Source organism: Drosophila yakuba, chromosome 2R, assembly GCF_016746365.2.
Source record: "Drosophila yakuba strain Tai18E2 chromosome 2R, Prin_Dyak_Tai18E2_2.1, whole genome shotgun sequence".
NCBI lineage: Eukaryota > Metazoa > Arthropoda > Insecta > Diptera > Drosophilidae > Drosophila > Drosophila yakuba.
This window is the reverse complement of record NC_052528.2, coordinates 18119742-18142961: the sequence shown is the minus strand read 5'-3', so window position 1 is coordinate 18142961 and position 23220 is coordinate 18119742. Positions and strand designations below refer to the sequence as shown.

At 42.3% G+C, this 23220-nt stretch overlaps 1 protein-coding gene across 12 annotated transcripts in view; it reads left to right on the top strand.

Moving 5' to 3' along the window:
• The window catches only part of LOC6531184 (protein grainyhead), a 41271-nt gene extending 18959 nt beyond the window's left edge, over positions 1 to 22312 (top strand). For 3 of the 12 annotated variants that reach the window (XM_039372358.1, XM_039372357.1, XM_015195672.3), the window contains exons 3-15: positions 711 to 1110; positions 6896 to 7087; positions 7157 to 7771; positions 8083 to 8306; positions 8526 to 8688; positions 10755 to 10866; positions 11447 to 11541; positions 14245 to 14301; positions 15366 to 15464; positions 18563 to 18960; positions 19115 to 19310; positions 19996 to 20060; positions 20302 to 22312. In XM_039372358.1, coding sequence (XP_039228292.1) covers positions 711 to 1110; positions 6896 to 7087; positions 7157 to 7771; positions 8083 to 8306; positions 8526 to 8688; positions 10755 to 10866; positions 11447 to 11541; positions 14245 to 14301; positions 15366 to 15464; positions 18563 to 18960; positions 19115 to 19310; positions 19996 to 20060; positions 20302 to 20428 — 2743 coding nt within the window. In that variant the 3' untranslated portion in view covers positions 20429 to 22312. The remainder of the gene's footprint in view (positions 1 to 710; positions 1111 to 6895; positions 7088 to 7156; positions 7772 to 8082; positions 8307 to 8525; positions 8689 to 10754; positions 10867 to 11446; positions 11542 to 14244; positions 14302 to 15365; positions 15465 to 18562; positions 18961 to 19114; positions 19311 to 19995; positions 20061 to 20301) is intronic. The other 9 variants (XM_015195674.3, XM_015195681.3, XM_015195673.3 and 6 more) reach the window with 8 other exon arrangements.
• Positions 22313 to 23220: the final 908 nt, after the last annotated feature.

Here is a 23220-nt window from a genome sequence, read left to right as displayed (position 1 = left end):
TGTTGCTGTTGCTTGTGCCAGCTTTTTCTGTCTGGTTTTTTTCATGTGTGTGTTTTTTTTTTGTTTTTCTCCCCGCTCGTGTGTATTTTGGTGTTTTTTTCTTTTCTTTCTTATTTTGCACTTGCTGCAGGCTGGATTCTGGTTTATGGTGGCTGGTTGTTGCCCCGATTGCTCCCATTTGGGCGGGCATCCAGGTTTTGTGAGCAGCGCACAGGTGTCTCCGGCTCCGGCACCGGTGGTGAATGAAATTAGCCTTGCCTCGCAGTTTGCGGCTTGATTGCATGATTGCCCAGGTGATTGGCGAGCGCGGGTTTGATTGATAAGCAGCCTAATGGAGTTATTCCATTCGTGGGGGTGTCGGAATATGCCAGCCAATTGGGCACCATTACTGCAACTGTGAACTATATACTATCTCTTTTACTAGATAGTTCATCTGCAATGGACGGCTATTGCCTTAAATTGTTTTATTGTTATATATATTTATTAGGTAACCATTTCCATTGGATATTGTGCAGATGTAGATGCTGGCTCTGCATAAATGGCAATCTTTAAACTATTTTTATAAATTCTCGTTTGCATACGCTGATTAAAGCAATTATTGCACCTATTAAACACCAACTAATGCCATATATTCCTCTCTCTCTCTCTCTCTCGCTCTCTCCCTCTCTCCCTCTCTCTCTCACTTTTTGAATCTGTGAATTTTTGAACAGCAGTGGAAAGCTCAATGGCCAGACCACACCTATCGATGTATCTGGCCTATCGCAAAATGAGATTCAAGGCTTTCTGCTCGGCTCACACCCCTCGTCATCGGCGACGGTCAGCACAACCGGCGTTGTCTCCACGACAACGATCTCGCATCACCAGCAGCAGCAACAGCAACAGCAGCAACAGCAACAGCAGCAGCAACACCAGCAGCAACATCCCGGCGACATTGTGAGTGCCGCTGGCGTGGGGAGCACGGGCTCCATTGTCTCCTCGGCGGCGCAGCAGCAGCAGCAGCAACTAATTAGCATCAAACGAGAGCCCGAAGACTTGCGCAAGGATCCCAAGAACGGCAACATTGCCGGTGCTGCAACCGCAAATGGACCGGGTTCGGTCATAACGCAGAAGGTAGGCCAACAAAATATTTTTAAAACCAAACAGAAAAAAAAAAACAAATACAAAACAAAAGATCCTTAAGAACTAATAAGCAGAAGTAGCAGAACTGTAAGGAAAGGTAGTTTTACAAATGCCGAGTCCTCTCAGCTGGAAGCTCTCTTAGGAAAAAAAACTTAATGGACACGCACGCAAATTTCAATTTAGCAGCAAACACTTCTACACAAAGAAAAAATACCTACAAAAACACATTACCAAATCCTTGCAAAATTTTGCAAGCCTTTAATATACAAAAGCAAGTAAAGCAACTATCCTGAAATGCTTCGGGAAATAACATACAACAATACTGGGATTTTAGCACTTAAGAGTGATTCTAAAAAAAGTATTTATTTTATATAATAGTCCCTATTATTTTGTTATACAAATTATGAAACAATATTTGGTTTTGTGTCCACTCTTAAGAAGAGCAGAGTGGCAATTGAAATATATCTTTGGCTTAACTCATGGCACCTTTTCTCTCCGTGTACATTGCATGCTGTATGCAATATAAATTTGTATCTGCGGATAAGCTTTGGCTTAGATCGGCAGCCCGTGCGTCCTCATTCCGAATGCCATTCCGAGACCCATTCCCATACCCACTGTCCATAGCCACTGTCCATACCCATACCCATACTCATACCCATACCCATTCCCACTGCCCATTCACAATCATCATCAGCGGAGTGGACAACCCCAATCAGCGGCGCATCCTGTGTGCTACATCAATTAACGATCTATATTTGTTGTAGCTCTTGCAGTTGTTGTTGTTGTTGTTGCAGTTGTTTGTGTTGTTGTTGCTGCTAGCTGATGCTGCTGGGCGATCGATGTAGTTGTAGTTGTAGTTGTTGCTATTGCTGCCGCCGCTGTTGTCTAACAGACCTGCAATTGGTCTGTCAATTGCTGGTGTGAGTGAGCAATGAGTATTAGTGGCTGCAGCCAATACGAATCAGCGTCGTTTTTGTTGTCGTGTCGTCGTCGTCGTCGTTGCTCGTTCGGTTCTATTGAAACGGCAGCAGCAGCAACAACAACAACTACGCCGCCAGGCAACAACCACAGCGGCAGCAACAACTATATACGCAAGCAACAACAACGCGAGGCTGTGCTGCTGCTGCAACTGTTATACGCTCGCAATCTGTTATACGATCATATGTGTGCGTACGTGATTTGTATGGTGCTCTCGCTCGCGCACATGCCTCAGGCCATAGCCCCGTCGCATTCGCACATCGAACCACTTCCTTTGCCCGAAGTTCGAGTTGCACGTTGCAAGCGGACGGGTTGGAAGGCGCTTTATCACACTCCCGTCGAACACACACGCAAAGAAAAAAGGAACAACCATAATTAAATGGGAAATTGCAGTAGCGAACACTGGGCGACAATCGGTAGCGATAAGTGCGCACTTCCGGCCGTTCGCCTTCCTTTTCCTTCGACCTGGCTGCGATTTGGCTCCATAAGTGCAGCAAGTGCAACTACAGTCGAACTTCAGTATGGCAAAATAATCCAAAATCAAACATCACAAAATAAAGCAATAAATATGTTTGCCATATTCTTGCTAAGATTTAAATTTCTTGTTTAAACATTTCGTACTTTGGAATACAGCAGATTATTTAGAAAATTCTCTTTAAATCTTTTTTAAAAAAACCTTATCTTCGAATTATAGAAGTTTATAAAACAAGTCCCTAAACTTACACCTTAATTTAGTATAAAAGTATACATGCATCTGATTACCTTATAATATGACCATACGAATATTATATATACGAGTATGACTTAGTCATGAGAGTGATTCGGAGAAGGCACTCTTATGAATAAGCCATCTCAGTTATGGACAGTTCGCGTTAAGAAAGTCCGACGTTATGCAGCAAGTGCAGCTATTTTTTAATATTGCCATGCCGCCGCAGCTGCAACGCCCTGTCCGGCCCCTCCTTGTCGCTCCCGTTCAGAATATTGCGACAGGCGCGGATTCCAACCATTTTGAACTGATATGAGAGACGGACGGCCCAGTGTGTGCGCGCGTGTGTGCGTGTGTATCTGTGTTCCAACTGGCCGACGCAACAACAGCGGGGATTGCCGCCGACTGGCAACGTCGCAGCGGCTGTCATACCTGGCAGCGATCGGCGGCCTTTAGTCAGTCGTATCACGCTGTCGGAGTAGGATCGTATCGCTTTCGAATCCGATTCCGTAATAGCCGCTCGCTATTTTCCTCGCCGCGATCCGTAACACATCGTATATTGTAACCGAATACCGAATACCGAATACCGATCGATCGGAGGGGATCCAATACGAAATACAACGAAGAAAACAGACAGTGAGTGTGAGTGATACCGATATCGAATATCGAATACCGAGTACTGAGTACCTTTTGCCTGGAATGTGGGCAGTAGTGCAATATTCTCTGGCATATCAATAACGCCAATCCACCTGCGACTCAAATCTAAACCATGAATCAAACAACAACAGCGCACGCGCAGCAGCACCAGCAGCAGCAGCACAGCAACAAAAACAGCAAAGCACAGCACAGTAAAAGAGCAGCAACAACAACTTCACAGCAGCAAGAGCAGTTGCAGCAACAACAATAGCAACAACATTGTGTGTGGGCGCAACGCGTTGCCTTTCAACACCCACGCAGCGAACAAGTTCGCTGCCTAAGTCTTTTGTTTGGCGCGCATTTGCTAAGGCCAAGAATCGAATATTTGAGGGTGGGTGGGCAAGAGTGCGGCTTATAAAATTCATTGAGCAGAACGCAGCGAGGCTTAATTGCCGTCTCCGTTTTTTATTGGGCATTAATTTGCTTGCCAGGGAAAAACAAAACGACAAAAATAATCAAATAAATATTAAATTGCCTCAGTCGATGCACAATTTGCATGCACTCTAATTTATTGTGCATTTATTGCATTGACAGTTAATTATTCTTAATATTTGTCTTATTAATTTACATACACACAGTCGCCATAGTTTAAAGTCTAAGGTTTCGCAAGCTTAATTTATGATCGAGAATCGGAAAACATATCAATTTTGTACTCTTGGCAATTTATTTATCGCTCGCCAGGCACCGGAAAGTGTAATCATTAGACTCTGACTCTGGCATTTAGATCTTGGATTAGCCAAACAACTCTCTCTCCCTCTCGTTGCTCTATATAAATAGGTAGAGATATATCGCCCCATTCAATTGCCTCATCGGATGCCTTTCTAATTGCCCCAAATCTCCGTGTGGCTTATCAGTTGTTTATAGCATTCGGCGGATTTCCCCTTTTCGGATCAATTCGCCAAACAGTGTACAAAGTTTCTCCAAATAGTTTCCGATTCCTCATTTAACTCAGATAATTTCCTTAAACGAATCATACGACATTTGAGTGAGTAGTTTCTACAGTTTTCCTAAATTCCAAATGAATTATCGGATTTACCTTATCTTTGATTACAAAATCACTTGATATTTATCATTTTTCATTATCAAAATATTTACGGTTGAGCTTCCAAGAACCAGAAACGTAGTGCAAAGCGCTTAAAACCGGAAAGCGTTATTAATAATAATTCAATTAATAATGGAAAGCCTACGTGATGTAACAAGATAATTGTACAGACAATGATCCAACAAACAGATTGATATATGAGAGAGGCAGATGAGATTTTCAAAAGAAAAACAATCCGAATCAATTCGAATGCCTTAAAACTAATTAAGACAATGTCTTCAATATATAATAGGTTTTCGTCTATCAATAACTGAGTACTCTCTCAACGGAAGTTTTAGCATCAACCAAACAATTCGAAAACAACCTTGAAGGTTTATTGCTCTTAATAAGAGTTGAACTGAAATTAAGCTCCAGCATCTAGTAAATTTCCAACACAGCTGAACACTTTTCGAGGGCTGTTAGTCACGGGTTTTCCTTACCGAGAACCACAATTACAACATCAAGGAACCATTAAAAAATATATTTTATGAATGCAAAACAATTTTTGTTTTTTTTTGTTGTTCGCATCCATATATGTATGAAGATGTTTTTGTTTTTCTCGGCTTTTCGTTCACTTTATTTCCGAGAATTAACGATATTCATAAAACACGGGCCGAAGAAGAAAAAAGTTTCACTTTTTATCATTCCAAAAGGCATTAAAATAGTTAATTGGCTTTATTTAAATATTTTGTTATTTTTGCCTTTGTCTCGCTTCTTGTTGTTGCTAGATTTTGGTGTTTTTTTTATTCCTTCCTCATACATAAATATGTGCCAGAATCGTTTGTCGCTGGTCGCTACTTAGCATAATTCTAAAAGCCCAGCTCCGCACGGCTCATAACCGATAGCTCAGTTATACCATATAGCTACCACAGCTAAATCTCAAGTTGACAACAACAAAAGCTAAAGATTCGGATGCGATTCGGAGTCCGAGACACACGCACCACAAAAGCCAAATGTTAAAAATCGAAAATCAAAAGCCGAAAGACCAAAAGACCGAAAGACCGAAAATCCGACTAACCAACAGCAACAAAGTATCTTTGTCTCCGTGTCTCTGCTCTGCTGGCGGATCGATCGTCGATCGGATTCGTCAAGGCCTTTTCTGACGTTGCACGTTAAAAGTTTAAAATGCAAATTGATTTCGATGAACAAATTTAATTAGCTCGCAGCTAGAATCTTTTACTGATGCTAAATTATACAAGAGACTTCAACCACAACGATCAAAAAAAAAAAAAAATGGAATCCAAAAAATCACAGACGCAGACACAAAAACCTCCGTATAAATTTAAATCAGTAACAAAACACTGACAGAAAGGCGCATACACACAAAAGCTAACCGAAATAATCAAAGTAAAGATCATAAATTATTACAAGGGTTCTGCAAGTGTGTGTGGCGATGGCCAAAAGTGTAACAAAAATTACCCCCAAAAAACTTGAGGTCCAAACGCTGTCAACCGGTTTCGATCAAAGGCCAGCCAAATAGTGACGTCTTTCGGCTGGACCTGTGTCTCTTTGGGGTTTCACTTTCTTTAGACCACAGGCAATCAGCAGCTCGTTGCTAATTTTGATCTCAGTCCCCCCCAAAATATCTATAAAGATATATATATATATAGATATAGAAAAGACATGGACTGACCACACTTTGCTCTGTATTACCTCATTTAGCTTCGTGCGTTTGTCTCCAAAAACGTTTGACATTTTCGGGGGGCCAATAAAAAAAAAAAAAATATAATTAACATATGCATATAGTCATATATATATATTTCAAACCGTATATACATGTGCCGTATATAAATGTTGATTTTTTCGCGCTTTTTTCTGCATATATTTTTTAATTGGTTTCTTTCCACTCGACGACAACAACGAAGACGGCGACTGTTTCATTTCGTTTTCGTATATAGCATTTTATCTTTTTTTTTTTTTTGGTGTTTATAGCCTTTTATTATAAACTGTACTTGTTGACGTTATATTCAATAAGCTGCTGGCTGCTGTTGTTGTATGAATCATGGCTGAAAGAAAAATCCACCAAATCAAATCATGGCCCAAAAGAACGCACGCACAATTTTGTCACCTCGTTTCTGGGGTTTCTGTGCGACCTTCTGCGCTGTGCTGTGCTATGTTGGCCATAAACAACCATCAATCATTGGTCTTTTGGGCTATTAGCCACAATGACAGAATATCTTGGAATCTCGGTGGATTCCTGGTCAATCGATCACTTACTTAGCCACCGTTTTTTCACTCAGACCTTAGCTTTAAGTGATTCAAGCTCAAAACCCCAACCCAACAAAAAAAAACCAACACACACACCTTTCCCGCAGATCTTGCACGTGGATGCACCAACGGCAAGTGAAGCTGATAGGCCCAGCACACCCAGCAGCAGCAACTCGGAGCCACATTCAGCATCTGGATTAGGATCAGGATCAGAATCAGAATCAGGATCGCCGAGAGCCAGGACCACAGCCACACTTGAGATGTATGCAACCACGGGCGGCACACAGATCTACCTACAGGTGAGAACTCTGAGTGAGGCGAGCGAGCGAGTTAGTGCCATGTGTGACCCAACCACCCACCACCTGCAGACCTCACATCCCAGCACGGCGAGCGGAGCGGGCGGCGGCGCCGGACCCGCTGGAGCCGCCGGTGGCGGCGGTGTGTCCATGCAGGCGCAGAGTCCCAGTCCGGGTCCCTATATCACGGCCAATGACTATGGCATGTATACGGCCAGTCGCCTGCCACCCGGTCCCCCGCCCACCAGCACCACCACCTTCATAGCGGAGCCCTCCTACTACCGGGAATACTTTGCGCCGGACGGCCAGGGTGGCTATGTGCCGGCCAGCACGAGATCCTTGTACGGCGACGTGGATGTATCCGTATCTCAGCCCGGCGGCGTGGTCACCTACGAGGGCCGCTTCGCCGGCAGCGTTCCCCCGCCCGCCACCACCACCGTGCTCACCAGCGTGCACCATCACCAACAGCAGCAGCAGCAGCAGCAACAACAGCAGCATCAGCAGCAGCAGCAACAACACCACCAGCAGCAACAGCACCATTCGCAGGATGGCAAAAGCAACGGCGGTGCCACGCCCCTCTACGCCAAAGCCATCACGGCGGCGGGTCTAACGGTGGATCTGCCAAGTCCGGATTCGGGCATTGGTACGGATGCCATCACACCGCGGGATCAGACCAATATCCAACAGGTATATCCTTCGTTAAAATCCCAAATGTGAACACACATTGAAAAAACAAAGTAGTACTCTTTGATAATGCGTTGCGTGTCCATTAAAACTTAGCGAATAGAAACCCATAACTTAGAGGTAGTGTGTTGTACATAACACTAAATCAGATAAGAATCGCAATTTAGTAGATTTGTTGCCGAATAGTAGAGTGTGTTAATGCCAAGCGTGACGTGTCCATTAAACCCTAGAATCATTGTATCTTTTGTATCTTATATATAAATATTATTTAGATGTGTTTCTAATTTTCCATCCCATATCATTTGCTTAAACAGTCCTTCGATTACACGGAATTGTGCCAGCCGGGCACGCTGATCGATGCCAATGGCAGCATACCCGTCAGCGTGAACAGCATCCAGCAGAGGACGGTGGTCCATGGCAGCCAGAATAGCCCCACCACATCGCTGGTGGACACCAGCACCAATGGATCCACGCGATCGCGGCCCTGGCACGACTTTGGACGTCAGAATGATGCCGACAAAATACAAATACCAAAAATGTAAGTGCTTTGAATGATCCCTAAAAATACAGCTAAAGCTAAAAAAAAGTTAACTGCAATATTAATTACTTCTACTTTCGAATTTACCTTGAATGTTATTTATTTAACTTGTGAAAACTTACTGAAAATTAGTACTATACTTTTGAGAGCCCCAAACTTGTAGCATTCATAACTTTTTGATCTTATCTTAACCATTAACTTAATCCCACTTCACAATAGCTTCACAAACGTGGGCTTCCGATATCACCTGGAGAGCCCCATCAGCTCATCGCAGAGGCGCGAGGACGATCGCATCACCTACATCAACAAGGGTCAGTTCTACGGAATAACGCTGGAGTATGTGCACGATGCGGAAAAGCCCATCAAGAACACCACCGTCAAGGTAGGATCCAAATCTTTATGTTTAAGCATATGGTGGTGCTTAAGGGAAGGGGAGCTTTGTCAATCAAGTTCGTGCTGCTTGTTTTCCATTCTTTGGTGTGTTTTGTTTATGCCATCAACACCACATGAACAGAGAAAATGGGAAATCGTGGCCGGGGGCAACCCTTCTTTACCAGGGCGATTTGTCAGGGAATCTGTGTCGGCATCGGCTTCTTGAGCGGGGATCTTCAGTGGATAGTCCTACCCCGAGGTGCGATCGCCACCCCTTTGCTCAATTACACCCATCCCATATCCTGCCGCTCAGGGGCACGGCGCAATGATAAATGATACTGAGAAAGCGATTGCGATTGTGAGTGCGAGTGTGAGTGCGATCCCTAGATGAGAATTTGAATATTCCGTTCAATGCAAATTGCCGGCAGACTCGGCTCGTCGTCTTTCACGACCAATGTTTGTTCAGGACGATCGCTCAAGGAGTAGGAGCAGCAGGATCAGCAGGAGCAGGACAATACCCGTCAACATCATCAATCAGATAAGCTTAAATGACGTCTGAAGATGCAAATGCAAATTGAAAACTGAACCGTTGAGAGCCGAAGAATGACATCAAAGTTACAGTTGAAAGTGGTAAATGGGTTGAGGAAATGGCCGGAGGAAACGGGAAGCGGAACTTGAGGCTAAGTAAACAACAATTGAAATTTAGGGCATCCGAATACGAATCTGAATCTGAATCCGAATACGAATCCTAGTCATTTGCATACGCAAAGAGTGCGATAAAAAAAAAAGAGAAGTATGAATGAGGAACGAAACTTGCAACAAAAACTTCAAGAAACGTAGCCAAATGTAACTCCGAGATCTTCAGATACGAGAAGCTTAACCTTCCCTACACTTCTCAAGTTCTCGGCCAGGCCGCTCCAGCACTCAGATTACCATAAAAGTGCCATATTTTGCAAGGCTCGACCAAAAAAAAGTGTCAAAATTAATTTACGAGTTTATTTGTTTAGAGCCGCGCGCCCTTTTGCCATCGAAATGGAAAACTTCCCAACACTTTTGGGCATTTGCATAACGAAAATCTAACGGGGAAAACTGATCCAAGAAAAATAAGTAACGAATCGGGAGAAAAAACGGAGTATAATTTACGAGCTGATTAGCCCATGAATATGTAAAAACTTACGCAGTCCCCCGAAGAAAACACACAAAAATATTTATGCAGTAATCAGCTAAACCCCGACTCCTCAAGAAAAAGATGATCCTTTCATTCGGGGGTTGCTTGCAATTTCGAAACTGTTTCCTTTCTGATTTTGGAAAACTCTTTCGCTATCTCTGCGCATCCTTAATTATTCAAAATGTAGAAAAAATAGACACAAAATAATAGACGAAATATGCAAATGCTGGGAAGACAATAGGTAACCTCGATGAGCAGAAGAAACCAAATGAGTTGGACGTTTTTCTGCTAAATCGAATTCGTCCTTTTGTCCTCGCAGGACCTAATCCTTTTGACTTTAAAGGCGTAGGGTGCGATCTGCCGAGTTGTGAGTTGTGTGTCACAACGCATATATGTCAGAGCAATGAACCCGGCAAAGGAGCCACCCATCCTTGGGATAGTATAAACGGATTAGGACCATGTCTGGCAAAAATCAACGCCAGACATGGCATTTCCTCACAGATAAGGATCATCACTCGCCCAGATCGATTTCCAGATCGGGATAGTGCACGAAACTGAGAGCGAATTGTCCCTTGGTCTAGTAAGGCTGTTTGTTTTTTAGATTTACCTTTCCAATTACACAGATAAAATCAAATTTGTAAATTTTTCTTATAAAATTTATTCCACTACTAGAATGAACATAAGCTGCCTGTGATTAAAATTTACATTAGAATAGCTAAACTGGGCAAAGAATGCTCTAAAAAAATGAAATAGTGAAACTTAAGCAGGCAAATAAGTTAAAGATACTTTGCTAGCTAGTTTCCTAAGTTTATTTAAAATACTTAATGCTGAGATAAGTTAATTTTTAGTCCCACACTTAATTTAATAACCAAATGTGCTTTCTGTTCTTTCCCGTTCAATCGACGCAGAGTGTGATCATGCTAATGTTCCGCGAGGAGAAGAGTCCCGAGGATGAGATCAAGGCCTGGCAATTCTGGCACAGTCGTCAGCATTCCGTGAAGCAGAGAATCTTGGATGCAGGTGCGTAAAACCAACATGGACTTCCCACCCAATCCCCCCAAATCCCCCCAATCCCACCAACTTGTCCAGTTCGAGCAGCGAAGTCCAGCAGCGTCGACTGCTGGACTGTCCATTTGTATTGTCTAGTATTTCTAGCAGTAAATTGTTGCTTTTTATTGAAAGGCCCGCAACGTTCCAGGAGAGTTATGACATTGATAAACGCGCATCGCGCGGCGGCAGCAACTGCGCTCCGTTTGTTTGATTGCAGATAATCTCGCTGGCTATGGCTATGGCTATGGTTGTGGTTGTGGCAGTGGCAACCTGCAACTTGCAACATGAAGCGGCAGCGACTGCTGCTGCCTGGCCCATCAAACATAACTCATTAGGCACTTGTCACTGGATGGCAACGCAGAAATTTCCTTAATTGTTAATACAAACATATTTTCCAATGGTCCGAAGCTCTCGCCTCTGTGTTTACCCCATTCAACTCCATCCAACTCCACCGCTAGCACTTCTTTTGCTGCGTCTTCAAAACCCCATGATCCATCCCCACACCCGAAACCCCCTCTGATTATCCGCTTGGACTGCTCTTCTTCTCCAGATACGAAGAACTCGGTTGGCCTCGTTGGCTGCATCGAGGAAGTGTCGCACAATGCCATCGCCGTCTACTGGAATCCGCTGGAGAGCTCCGCCAAGGTAAGTTCTGCTCATTCTAGATCTCATTTCTACGGCAATCGGCCGGCAAGTGGTTATGGAATTTTTGTGTACCCTTTATCTGTAGGGGTATGTGCTGTTCTCATAAACTTGGATGCCTAACCAATAAACAGGACATACTAATTTTCAATAGGATATTCTACACAGTTTATAAGTGTAAAGCTGGATTAAATGAGGCAAGGGAAGATAGATAATGACAAAGAGATTTCAGAATTCCCATGCCATTCCAGGGTATCCCTAGGTCTTCATCATCAATTGAATTCTTTGTGCTTTCATGTGTTTTTCCCTCCCAACCATTTTGTTTACTTCGAGCGCCGCCTCAATTAAAAATGAAAAAAAGCAAAAAATTAAGCGCGACACTTTTATGAAGCAAAATGAGATAGCAGATACCCGCAAAGTCCTCTCTATATCGTTCTATATGTATGCATGTGTGTGTGTGTGTACTTGTGTCTGTGAGCCAAGAATTAATTTCTGATTTATTTTCAATTGCGAGTAAAACGCAAATTATTCAAACAGCGTCGCCATTGCCCCACCAACTGTATCCATCCCTTTCTGGCGCCCGTTGTCCGGCATTTGGCCTCTCACTCGCCACGAGTAGCCGTATCTTTTTGCCTCAAAAGAATAATTTATGCATTTATTTATTTATGACACTTAGTTTTAATCACTTACTCGCAAATGCCTGGAACTAAGTCTTAGTCTGAGTATGAGTCTGAATACGAGTGTGAGTATGAGTTTGCTTTGGAGTCCGGTGGCTGGCTTTAGCCTTTGGCTTTGCTGCTAACCGCAGATCGAGCGAGCTCCCACCGCGTTTTAATTTAGCAATTATCAAGCATTTTAATCGGTGGAAAATATTTGCAATTCTATTGCATCAAGCGCCAGTTGTGAGACCAGTAAGCGAGACAGCCCTCATATTACGTATACGCCATGACTGCGGCTGTGGCTTTATCCTTTGCGATGCTCCGCCCACTTGCACAGAGATAAAAAAAGGCATCAAAGAATCATTTAATAATGCTATTTTCATAAGGGTTGTATATGATATGGATATTCGCTACTGTTTGATTACTATTTTAGCAAAGGTTTTTTTATATATTCAACACATGTAACATTTAATTTCAATTGCTATCCATTTATATGAATACCTGCTTTTTCAAAAGCCAACATTCATTTTATAAATCCTGAATGTTTTATATGAGACATTAAACAATATAGTTTTCATTGCGGAAACATTTTCTCCAAGTGTCCATTTAATCCGACTGAAATGCCATTGGAAAAATGTGAAAAATATTGTGAAAAACAAATGCCAAAATCGTATTGATTTTCATTCAAGTTCAGTGACTTCTGTGTGTGCAGGCTGCCAAATTGGTCAGCAGTTATTAACTGGCTGGCCATAAGTGCATTTCCCCCCATCCCCCCGTCGCATTTTCCCGCTCCCCCCCTCTCCCCACACCGCCCACTCCCATTTGATAGAGCTTTTTATTTACAAATTGTTTACGCGCTGAGATGTTAATCCCAGCGACATCAACGTCTTCGAGGAGAGAGAGTCGAGTCGGTTGATGTTTTTTTGGTTTTTTGTTTTTTTTTTTTCTGGTGTCTTGGCCCGACTTGGCTGGCATAATGTCGATTTCGTTTTGTGCCGTTAGCTGCATCTGTATCTCCATCTTTGCGGCCGTGTGTATCTGTGAGATACTGCCTTTCCCAGCGGCAAAACTTTCGTACGCACCGACACGCAGGTGCTTCGCCCCTCGCTTTTCGCTTATATGGTACGCGCCCGCTAATTATTCACATTAAATACTGCTCGTCCACACATCTCGGTCTCTGGATGGCCGCCCGATCTTCGGATGCTGTGGCGATGTGGAGCTCTGGTGCTGGGATGTTGGCAGTGGATGTTGGATGTGGATGTGGATGTTGGATGTGCGGCTGTGACTGCTGCACTTTTACCATTAAGATTGTTTCCTTTGGTATTTTTGCGTTGATGGATTTTCTTTTTATTTTATTTCTTTTTTTTTCATTTCGTACTGTCCAACGACTGTCTGGCGAACTGAACTCAAACTCCGACTTTGACTCAAACTCGGACTTGGCATGCTTAAAATGCCGCGGCACACAGCCACGCATATATATGTATATATGTACATATACAGATAAAGATACTTATACACATACAGATACAGATGCGAAATGCACACACCTTGCACTGAATCGAAGTCGAACGAAAAATGAATTGGATGCGATACAAAGTCGCGGCTTCACTTGGCTCGTTACTTGGCTTTAAGGCCCCAGTTCCTCGGTTCCAGTTCAGGCCATCATCTTATTGGCCCGGTCCATGGACCGTGATCCGTGGTCCATGGTCGGTTGGTCGAATGGTCGGATGGTCCTCTGTGTATTGCCTTGTTATTGTCTCTCCTTCAGCGTTTTTGTCTTCATTTCTGACTCTTTCCGAGTGCGTTTGCGTTGGAATGTTTTAAACTGTCGTGGGCATAAAGAGGACATCGACTTAATAGAGAGAAAACAATTGCCTTCTAATAGCAGACGCATTTCAGTTTTTGTCATCCGATATAATTTCTTTTTATGTTCATAATTGTTTACATTTGTATATTTTATGGCATTTCTCACATACGCGCTCTGTTTCTCTTTTGCTTTTCTTATAATTTCACGTATTTATTTATTTTTTTCTTTGCTTTTAAACAGATCAACATTGCGGTTCAGTGCTTGAGCACGGATTTCAGCAGTCAAAAGGGAGTTAAGGTGAGTTTGTTATTATTTTTCATTATTTTACATAAATTGTTATTTAGTTTTAATGCTTATTGGCCACAAGTAAACACTTAAGTTTGGGTTTTAATTATTTTTCCTGAAATTACCTTGCTTTAATTACAATTAAACTAAAAGATACACCGAATACTGTCCACCTTTCTATAGATGAAATGCAACTCGGCCACATTGCCTTTGATGGGTTAAGTAATAACCAATTTAATGCCAACTTGTTAATGGCGAAAAGAGCTCTTCTTCCCCCTCGCAAACCAAAGCGATCAGCATTCAGAGCAGAGCAGTCGTCTTGACAACGGTCAGACTGATGCTGATGCAACGTAGGCAGGGGATTTCTACTGCCACCTGCCTCTGCCCCCTTTCCCCTTTCCCCTTCCACCTTCCCCCTTACCAACTTCCCACCTTTGCAGCAGCAATCTAAAGCGGATTGCACATCCTCCTGGCCAGAGTTGTAATGCGTACATTAAGTCTGATATTTCATTGACAGAAACACAGGCAGAACTCGTTGCTTTTCATTAAAAGAGATCGCTGCAGGTACAGTGGAGCTTGCACAGCGAAAAAATGTCACACATTATTCTTGAACCAAATATGTTACTAGACATCATTTAAGATTTTATCAGGCAATTTAAGTGGTTTTTATATTTAATAATACCATTTTACAAATGACCTTTATTAAATTATTATTTAAATAGCATATAGAACATATTTAAATACATTTTTTTTGCCGTGCGGCACTGAGTGTGGGCAATAGGCAAATGAAATTATGCACTTGCCACGACATGTTGCACACACATTCGCCCAACGGATGTTGGCAGTTTAACATCACTCCTGCCACGCCCCTTCTGCTTCGGCCACGCCCCCTCAGCCCAAATGACAACGGCTAATTGCAGCTGTTGCAAGTTGCTTTTGCTTTTGCCTGTGCCTTTGCTGTTGCTTTAGCAGTTGCTGCTGGAGCAGCGATTGCAGCAGCAGCTACTTTTATTTGCCCCCGGGCAATTTGAATGATACGGCCATTGTGATATTAATACGGATTCTGTTTATTCCAGGGCCTGCCGCTGCACGTACAAATCGACACATTCGAGGACCCCAGAGATACGGCGGTCTTCCACCGCGGCTACTGTCAGATAAAGGTCTTCTGCGATAAGGTAAGTGATTTTATATTCCCTCGACCCTGCTCCCTACTCTCTGCTGCCTGGTTCCTGGTTCCTGATCCCTGATCCCGATGCCCAGTCCACAAGCAGAGCTCCCCTATGCTGGCAATTACGCACACAGAAGCAGCAGGAGCAGCAGTGCTCCCTCTGCCACGTGCAACAGGTTGATGAGCTAACTAAAAGTGGCTACGTGCGCTGCTTCGTTTGCAATACACGGCGAGAAACAAGTTAAAGAACGTAATTATTTAACAAAATGAATTTGGTAGAATGTACAAAAGTATTATCTTTGATCATATGTTTGCATAGCTTGTTTCTAAACAATCAAGTATATTATTTAAGTACAGAACTTTCGTTATTTTCGTTAGCTTTCGTTGCAGTGTGTATCAGTGTGTGCCTGCCACTTGTTGCTGCAGCTTCTCCCTGCGACTGTGGCTGCAACTTTTATCGAATTGGGGGCACCGGCAGTGCCTGTCCGTCAGTCAGCCTGTTGGCCTTTAGTGGAAAGCGTAACGCGTCCAAAAGTAAATGGCCAACAAGCACATACAACAACAACAACTGACACACACACTGGCACACACACATCGCACATCCTTTCCATGCCCTTGTTTTCGTATCTGTACCTTCGCCTTTATGCGAACCCTTCACTTTTTCGCTTGATGGGGTTTATTAATAAATCATTTCGTGGATTTCCAATTTAATTTTCTCATATCATTACACATCCTCGTCCCTGGGCCTCCGTTTGGACATGGCTTTTATTGTACGCAAAGGCCCCGTACACGATCCTCGATCCTCGATCCTCCATCCCCCATCCCCCGATCCCCGATCCTCCAGCTCCACCAATTCCACCGATCCAGCGATCCGTAGCCATGGCCATATCGCTATCGCGACGGGCTTATATTTCACATTTGGGGCCGGCCCTTTTTCGCTGGCCAGCGTGTGTTTATCGGTAAATGTATCAATTAAATTTCGCGTACCACGTTATTTTTGCTTTTGCCCTACTCTTCCTTTTATTTTCTCTGTATGTTTTTGGGGGATTTTTGAAATTTTGATTTCACTGCAATTGCAGTTTCAGTTGCAGTTCCGTCGTTTGGCACCTCTGGCACCCCAGTCGCCAATTATGAATCTTTAAGTTTACCACAGGGGGGCGGGGCCAAAAAGATACAAAATTACAAGAAATTCTGCTGCAGAAAACCTTGGGAAGTCTTTGTCTTGGCGAATAACTGTCATTTTGGATTGTGCAATTTTGTACGTAGAGATACTTTCCCCCAGAAAGGAGAAAATTAGTGCGAAACATAACTTACATAATGTTGGTACTTCAACGGATTGTCCAAACATAAATTCGATTTAGTTATTATACATTATGAACAGGAGCAATCGGTTAATTCGACGAAATATTTCTCAACTCCATATGAGAAATTTCTTTGCACTTCAATGTTGAATCATTATAGAATTTAACAAACGTTAGTGCTAATGGTTATGTGCCTCCCGCCTCTGCGAAATGTTGGCAGCCCACTTGGTCTGGTGTCCTCCGTCTTCGTCATACTTCGAAGTCGATTAACAGCCTCCAAAAAGGAGGTAACAACGAGCGGAGGAGCAGAGGAGCAGAGTAGCTGAGATGGGGCACGAAATGAGGGGTCTGGACTGCGGCGAGCATTGACCGCATTGGGCGATTCGAGACGCCGTCGCCTTAGCTTGTTGCAAGTGGCCAGTTTGGCGATATTTTTGCCGAGATAAAATAAAAGTAATAAAATACAGTTATTTACATGCCACACACAAACGCAACAAGGCACTGCACTGCTGCCTGATGTACAGCGAATGCATGGCTCTAGGCTAAAATGCTTTGTGATAAGCGCAAGAACCTGAGTTAATATGTGGCATGGAAGGGGGGTGGCAGCTCAGCTAAGGAGCATGGGTTTCTTGGGGCGGGGACAAACGCGGCGCAGACATCCTTGCATCATATATATGAAGTTCCAGCAGCAGCGGCAGCAGCCATCAGGCCAAGTAGTTGGCTGCAACATATCACTTCCTGTGCCGCTGTTGTAACCCCCTTCCATGTGCCACCACCCCCCCTGGTCAGCTGCCTTCCTGCAGCAGCTTCCATCGCTCAATTGCTGATTTTTAATTACAAATGCAAAGTGCAACAGCAGCAGCAAGATCAGCAACAACAACAGCAGCAGCAGCAGCAATGCATGCTGCATCTGCCTGCACACGCAAACTAGCAATCACCGGCGGACAAAGTAGCCAACAGACTATATATTATATAGGTATCCGTGCGATCTGTGTGTCCGTGTATCTATGTGTGTGTATCTGTGTGTGAATATGTTCGAATGTGTGTGTGTGCAATCAGGCAACAAGCAGGTGGGCAGCTGGCCCAGACAAAGTCTTTTTCTTGCATGGTTCGAGGCGCCGCCAGATTATTTATTATGTATGCATATTTATGCTGCATCTCTAAGTATTTTATAATAATTTTTTCCCCATGTTATTTCTTTTTTTTTTCGGCTCTGACCCTAACGGTGTAGACCATTTTGCCAAAAGTGGCCGACGCAGACGCAGACGCAGTTGCAGTCGCAGATTGCAGACTCCAACTGAGAAATCCACTGCGGTGGCGGCTTTGTCTCTGTGCGACATCGCAGCTCCCCAGGCGAGAAACTCGTTTCTCTCTTTCGCTATTTTGATATTTCCATCGTTTTTTTTTTCTTTTATTTTTTTATTTTTTTTTTTGTATATGCGACTTTGTGCAACTGCAACGAGGCAGCTTATGGCAGTGCCAGCCATACACGAATTTAATTAATAAGTAAAGAAATATCAAAAAAGGTGGCATCCGTGCATTTGATTGATTGCTAATTACACGCCGGCTCCGTGCACCTGTGCGCCTGTGCGCAGTGGGAATTCGACTGGGAGCGGGACTTTCGCAACCCACCTGGACGCATCTTCAATGCACTCCGAAAATTCCGCAGCCCAGTCCACCCAGTCAGGCGGATTGCCAATAAATCAGGCAAACGAACGTGGCAATTGATAACCAAATTCGACCCACTATTTCACACACTGTTATATGCCCAAAACTAATCATGTTCTTTTTGAATATATTTCAGGGCGCCGAGCGAAAGACGCGCGATGAGGAGCGGCGGGCCGCCAAGCGAAAGATGACAGCCACGGGCAGAAAGAAGCTGGACGAGCTTTACCATCCGGTGACGGATCGGTCCGAGTTCTATGGCATGCAGGACTTCGCCAAGCCGCCGGTGCTGTTCTCGCCCGCCGAGGACATGGAGAAGGTAGGTCAGCTGGGCATTGGCGCTGCCACCGGCATGACATTCAACCCCCTGAGCAACGGCAACTCCAACTCCAACTCGCACTCGTCCTTGCAGAGCTTCTACGGCCATGAGACTGACTCGCCGGACCTGAAGGGGGCTTCACCGTTCCTGCTCCACGGCCAGAAGGTGGCCACGCCGACGCTCAAGTTCCACAATCACTTTCCGCCCGACATGCAGACGTGAGTAAAAATCGTCCAGCCATCCTTAAATGCCACATCCCACACTCAGATATTTCTGAGAATTTCTGAGCGTGGGAACCTCCATCATAAGATCCATGCTAACACTCAGATATCTTCTTCTCTTTACTCCGTAACTATGGAATTTTCCGTGCAGCGATAAGAAGGACCACATACTGGACCAGAACATGCTGACCAGCACACCACTGACCGACTTTGGTCCGCCAATGAAACGTGGCAGGATGACGCCGCCGACCTCGGAGCGCGTGATGTTGTATGTGCGGCAGGAAAACGAGGAGGTGTACACGCCGCTGCACGTGGTGCCACCCACCACGATTGGCCTGCTGAATGCGGTAAGCGAAAGTGGCAAGCTCAACCCGAAAAAACCCAGCCAAAACTCCCAGTCCCAAAATCTAAAAATCTAAAAACAAACAAAACCAAACTCGTGCTAATGGTTATAACCACCTTTTTTTCTGTAATTTTGTTCATTTTGGTCTAATTGGAATCGCTGAAAAGAAATCAAACAAATGAAGCGCCAAAATGTTCAATATCTAAAATCGTTAATCGACTAAGACTAAAGCATAAATCGACTAAAATTCAGCCGCATCTCAAACTCTAAATATATATCGTTACTCACACGAAGAAATTCGATAATTTGTAACCTGTAGTTGGAACTAATTACGAACCATTTCATAATCAAATCTCATCCAAAAAAGTATATATACTTATGTGTATATATATTATATGTACCTTAAAACCCAAGCAGTCCCTAAATATGTTCTCCGTACACATTCCATACACTAAAGCACAAAAAGATATGAAGGCAACGTACACTGAAACCTGATAAAAATCAAAATTAAGATTGGCTGACCATAGAAAATGAACAAAATTACACAAAGAAAAACCAGCGAGTTATAAGAGAAATATTTTAGCCGCAATGGAATCGAAAACAAGATTAAAAACAAAAAGAAAAACAACAAACAAAAAAACAAGAACAAACAGACAAAACATCATATTTCTCTCGTTTCTCAATTGCAGATTGAAAACAAATACAAAATCTCAACAACGAGCATAAATAACATTTATCGCACAAACAAGAAGGGGTAAGTAAGCCAGTTCTAACCGATCCGTGAGATAGAAAAACACAGATATACACCCACACAGAAAGATATACACCAGGATGCATCCTTTCCCCCTTTCACATCATTATAGCATGGCTTAATCAAACCACAATCTTTATAACTCAAATCGTGTGCTAACTTTTTGCATGGGTGTACTGATATATATATACTAAGTCATTCTTATCGGATTGCTAACATTTCACAACTCACATTCTTATTGCAGGATTACTGCGAAAATTGACGATGACATGATATCGTTCTACTGCAACGAGGACATCTTCCTGCTGGAGGTGCAACAGATCGAGGACGACCTGTACGATGTGACGCTCACGGAGCTGCCCAACCAGTAGCGCTGGCAGTACGTTGGCAGTATGGGTACCGGTAGCTCCCGATAACCACACTCAAAACATACATACACACACACACAAATTACGGACACAAGATGTTGTTTCAATAAGCCATTTTCCATAGAGCCTAAGTCTAAAATCGTAGTTGTATCGTAAATGGGACACGCAACAAATCGCGTTGCCACGGAAGTTAAGAACGTTAACATACGATACGATAAAATGTAAAATGATATATATACTTAAAATTCGATTTAGTTATTTAGCAACAATGAGATTATCTAAAATTGTTTGATCAAATTTTACATTCTCGCTATGTCTATAGATATTTTGTAAGCCCATAATCGTAATTGTAACCGTAACCGTAATCGTAATCGTACCGTGTATTTATGCTCATATATAGATATGTGCGGAGTGCAACAGTGTCTGTCCAGTAGGAGATAAGTCGATAAGTCTCGTTTCCGCTCCCCTGCTTATGCTAAGACCTTAGGTCCAGGGCAAGTAAGAGTTACAGAATCTATCTTTTAGGTGTATCTAACGGAAGCATTAGCTCTGCACGAACTCTAGACGTAGCCTGATAATATTTTGTAATCATTTTGTATGTTCGGCTTAAGCGTTTTACTTGTTGAATATAAATTGTAAAATTATTTTTGAAAAAAACACACACACACAAAACACAAATCGTTTGTTCTATATTTCTGTTTCGAAACTAAATCGTTACAATCCCTTTGTCCCCGCACAACTTCCCCCCTCTGTTATGTATAATTAGGATCTCTGTACACAAAAAAAAAAAAAACAGCTTATATAGATGAAAACTTTGACGATCAAAAAATTGGTAAAACTCTCGCGAAGTAATTATCCCTAAATCTAGATATACACCTAGAGATAAGAACACTCTGCAATAAAACATGTTGATAAAAATCGTACTTAAGTCCAAGCTAAGGCAAAAACAAAATCGAAAAAAAAAACAACTTAAAAAAAAACATTTGTGTGCATTTGTTGAAAAACAAAAAAATATCTAATGAACAATAATCAGCCGAGAAAGTTGATTCAAAACTAAACAATTAAATCAAGTAACGATGATGACAGTAGCGCCACAAATAATCGCAACATTCGGATGAATATATAGACACAGATATATATATAATATGTATAGGGATAACACGTCGCATAGCTCGAATGCGTTTACAATCTTTGTTTGCCATAATTAACAGTTTAATTTAATAAACGAAAATGTTTTGTGTACAATGTTATTTGAATTCAAGCAGAGACTTCACCGCGAGATTTGCTTGGAATTACGAATACTCCACATCGATTGCTACAATTTTGAACAGTACGAGTTCAATGCTCAATATTATTATTAATTGTTTATTAATTGTAATCTCACTTAACTTTTACGCCACCTTACACCCTAAAAATGCTCTATTTTCTCTCTTTGCCTTCCCTTAACTCTTTTGAGAGGGCAAACATCGTTTTCAACTTGACATTTCCGGTGTTGTACATCACAATTTGTTTTTAATTCTAGCCCCTAGTTCTAAATGTACTATTCAAGATTATACAATATTATGATATGAGATGAGAAGAGAGGAGAGGAGAAGAGCTAAGATATCAGAGGATATGAAATGATGATGATGAATCGAAAATCTTGCCGGCATGTTATAATTCTATACGTTTAGTTATCGTATACTTAAGTTCTACGCTCTTTCTATATATTGTATACACAAAACATACACATATATTTTAAAAGCCAATAATTTATTTTTTGTTACTGTTGGAAAACAATTCCGCGATAAATAGAAAAGCGAAAAAAAAACACAAAAAAATCGTGAAAATGCAACTGAGAATAAGTGACATTCCATCGTGTGAGAAGTGCATGTCCAACTTGAGAAATTATAAAAGAGACAAACAAACAAAATAAAACAAATTGTACAATATAATTATAATGAATACACAACATTTAAATAAAGAACAAAAAGTAAGCAAATAGTCTTTTTTAAATGGGTTGCCTAATTATATTTTAGTGGAAGAGATTATTGCCAATTTCAAAGCTTCCAGTTAATTGAGTAATTAACAAAATTATAAAATAAAAACAAATTATCTGAGTATTGGTATTGACCCGCTTTTCAAAGTAACACTTTTCATAGCAACAAACAAATCTAAAAAAAAATTTAATAATAAAATTCAGCAATATAATTTATACATTTTTTTTTTTATTTAACTCAAGTTTTTTTACAAACCTACTTGGTTTTTAACTTGGCTGTAAGGTTTATGTGGCGACTGTAATAAATTCAATTGCTTGTAAAAACAATTCTACTGAAAGTGTTATTAAATGTTGTGCAAAAGAGTTTTACAAGGCTTATTAAATAAACTATTTATAAAGTTAAAACAATCTGCAGTCTTAAAAAAAACAAAATGTTTGTTTTTACATGTATCTGTAAAATTAAATGTCAAATCGATGTACACAGCCTGTAAAATATCTATACATTGTACAAAACTATCTGAAAAGGCGGCTAATTGGACTTTTGAGAAACCCACGAAATCTAACGGCAAAATCACCTGGGCCAGCAACAAAATGTGCAACACCGCTGCTGCCACTGCCGCTGCCGACGTCGGCGTCGACGTCGCTGCAACTGCGCTTGGGAGCAGCGACATCGGCATTTATTTATCTTTGCGTTGGCAGCAAACTTTTCATTCATTCGGAGCGCTCGCAGAAAAGCGAACGTGTGTGCTCGTCGCCGCCGTGTTTTTCTTGTTTTTCTTTTACCTCTACTATTTGCTGTTGCGTTTCGCGGTCTTCT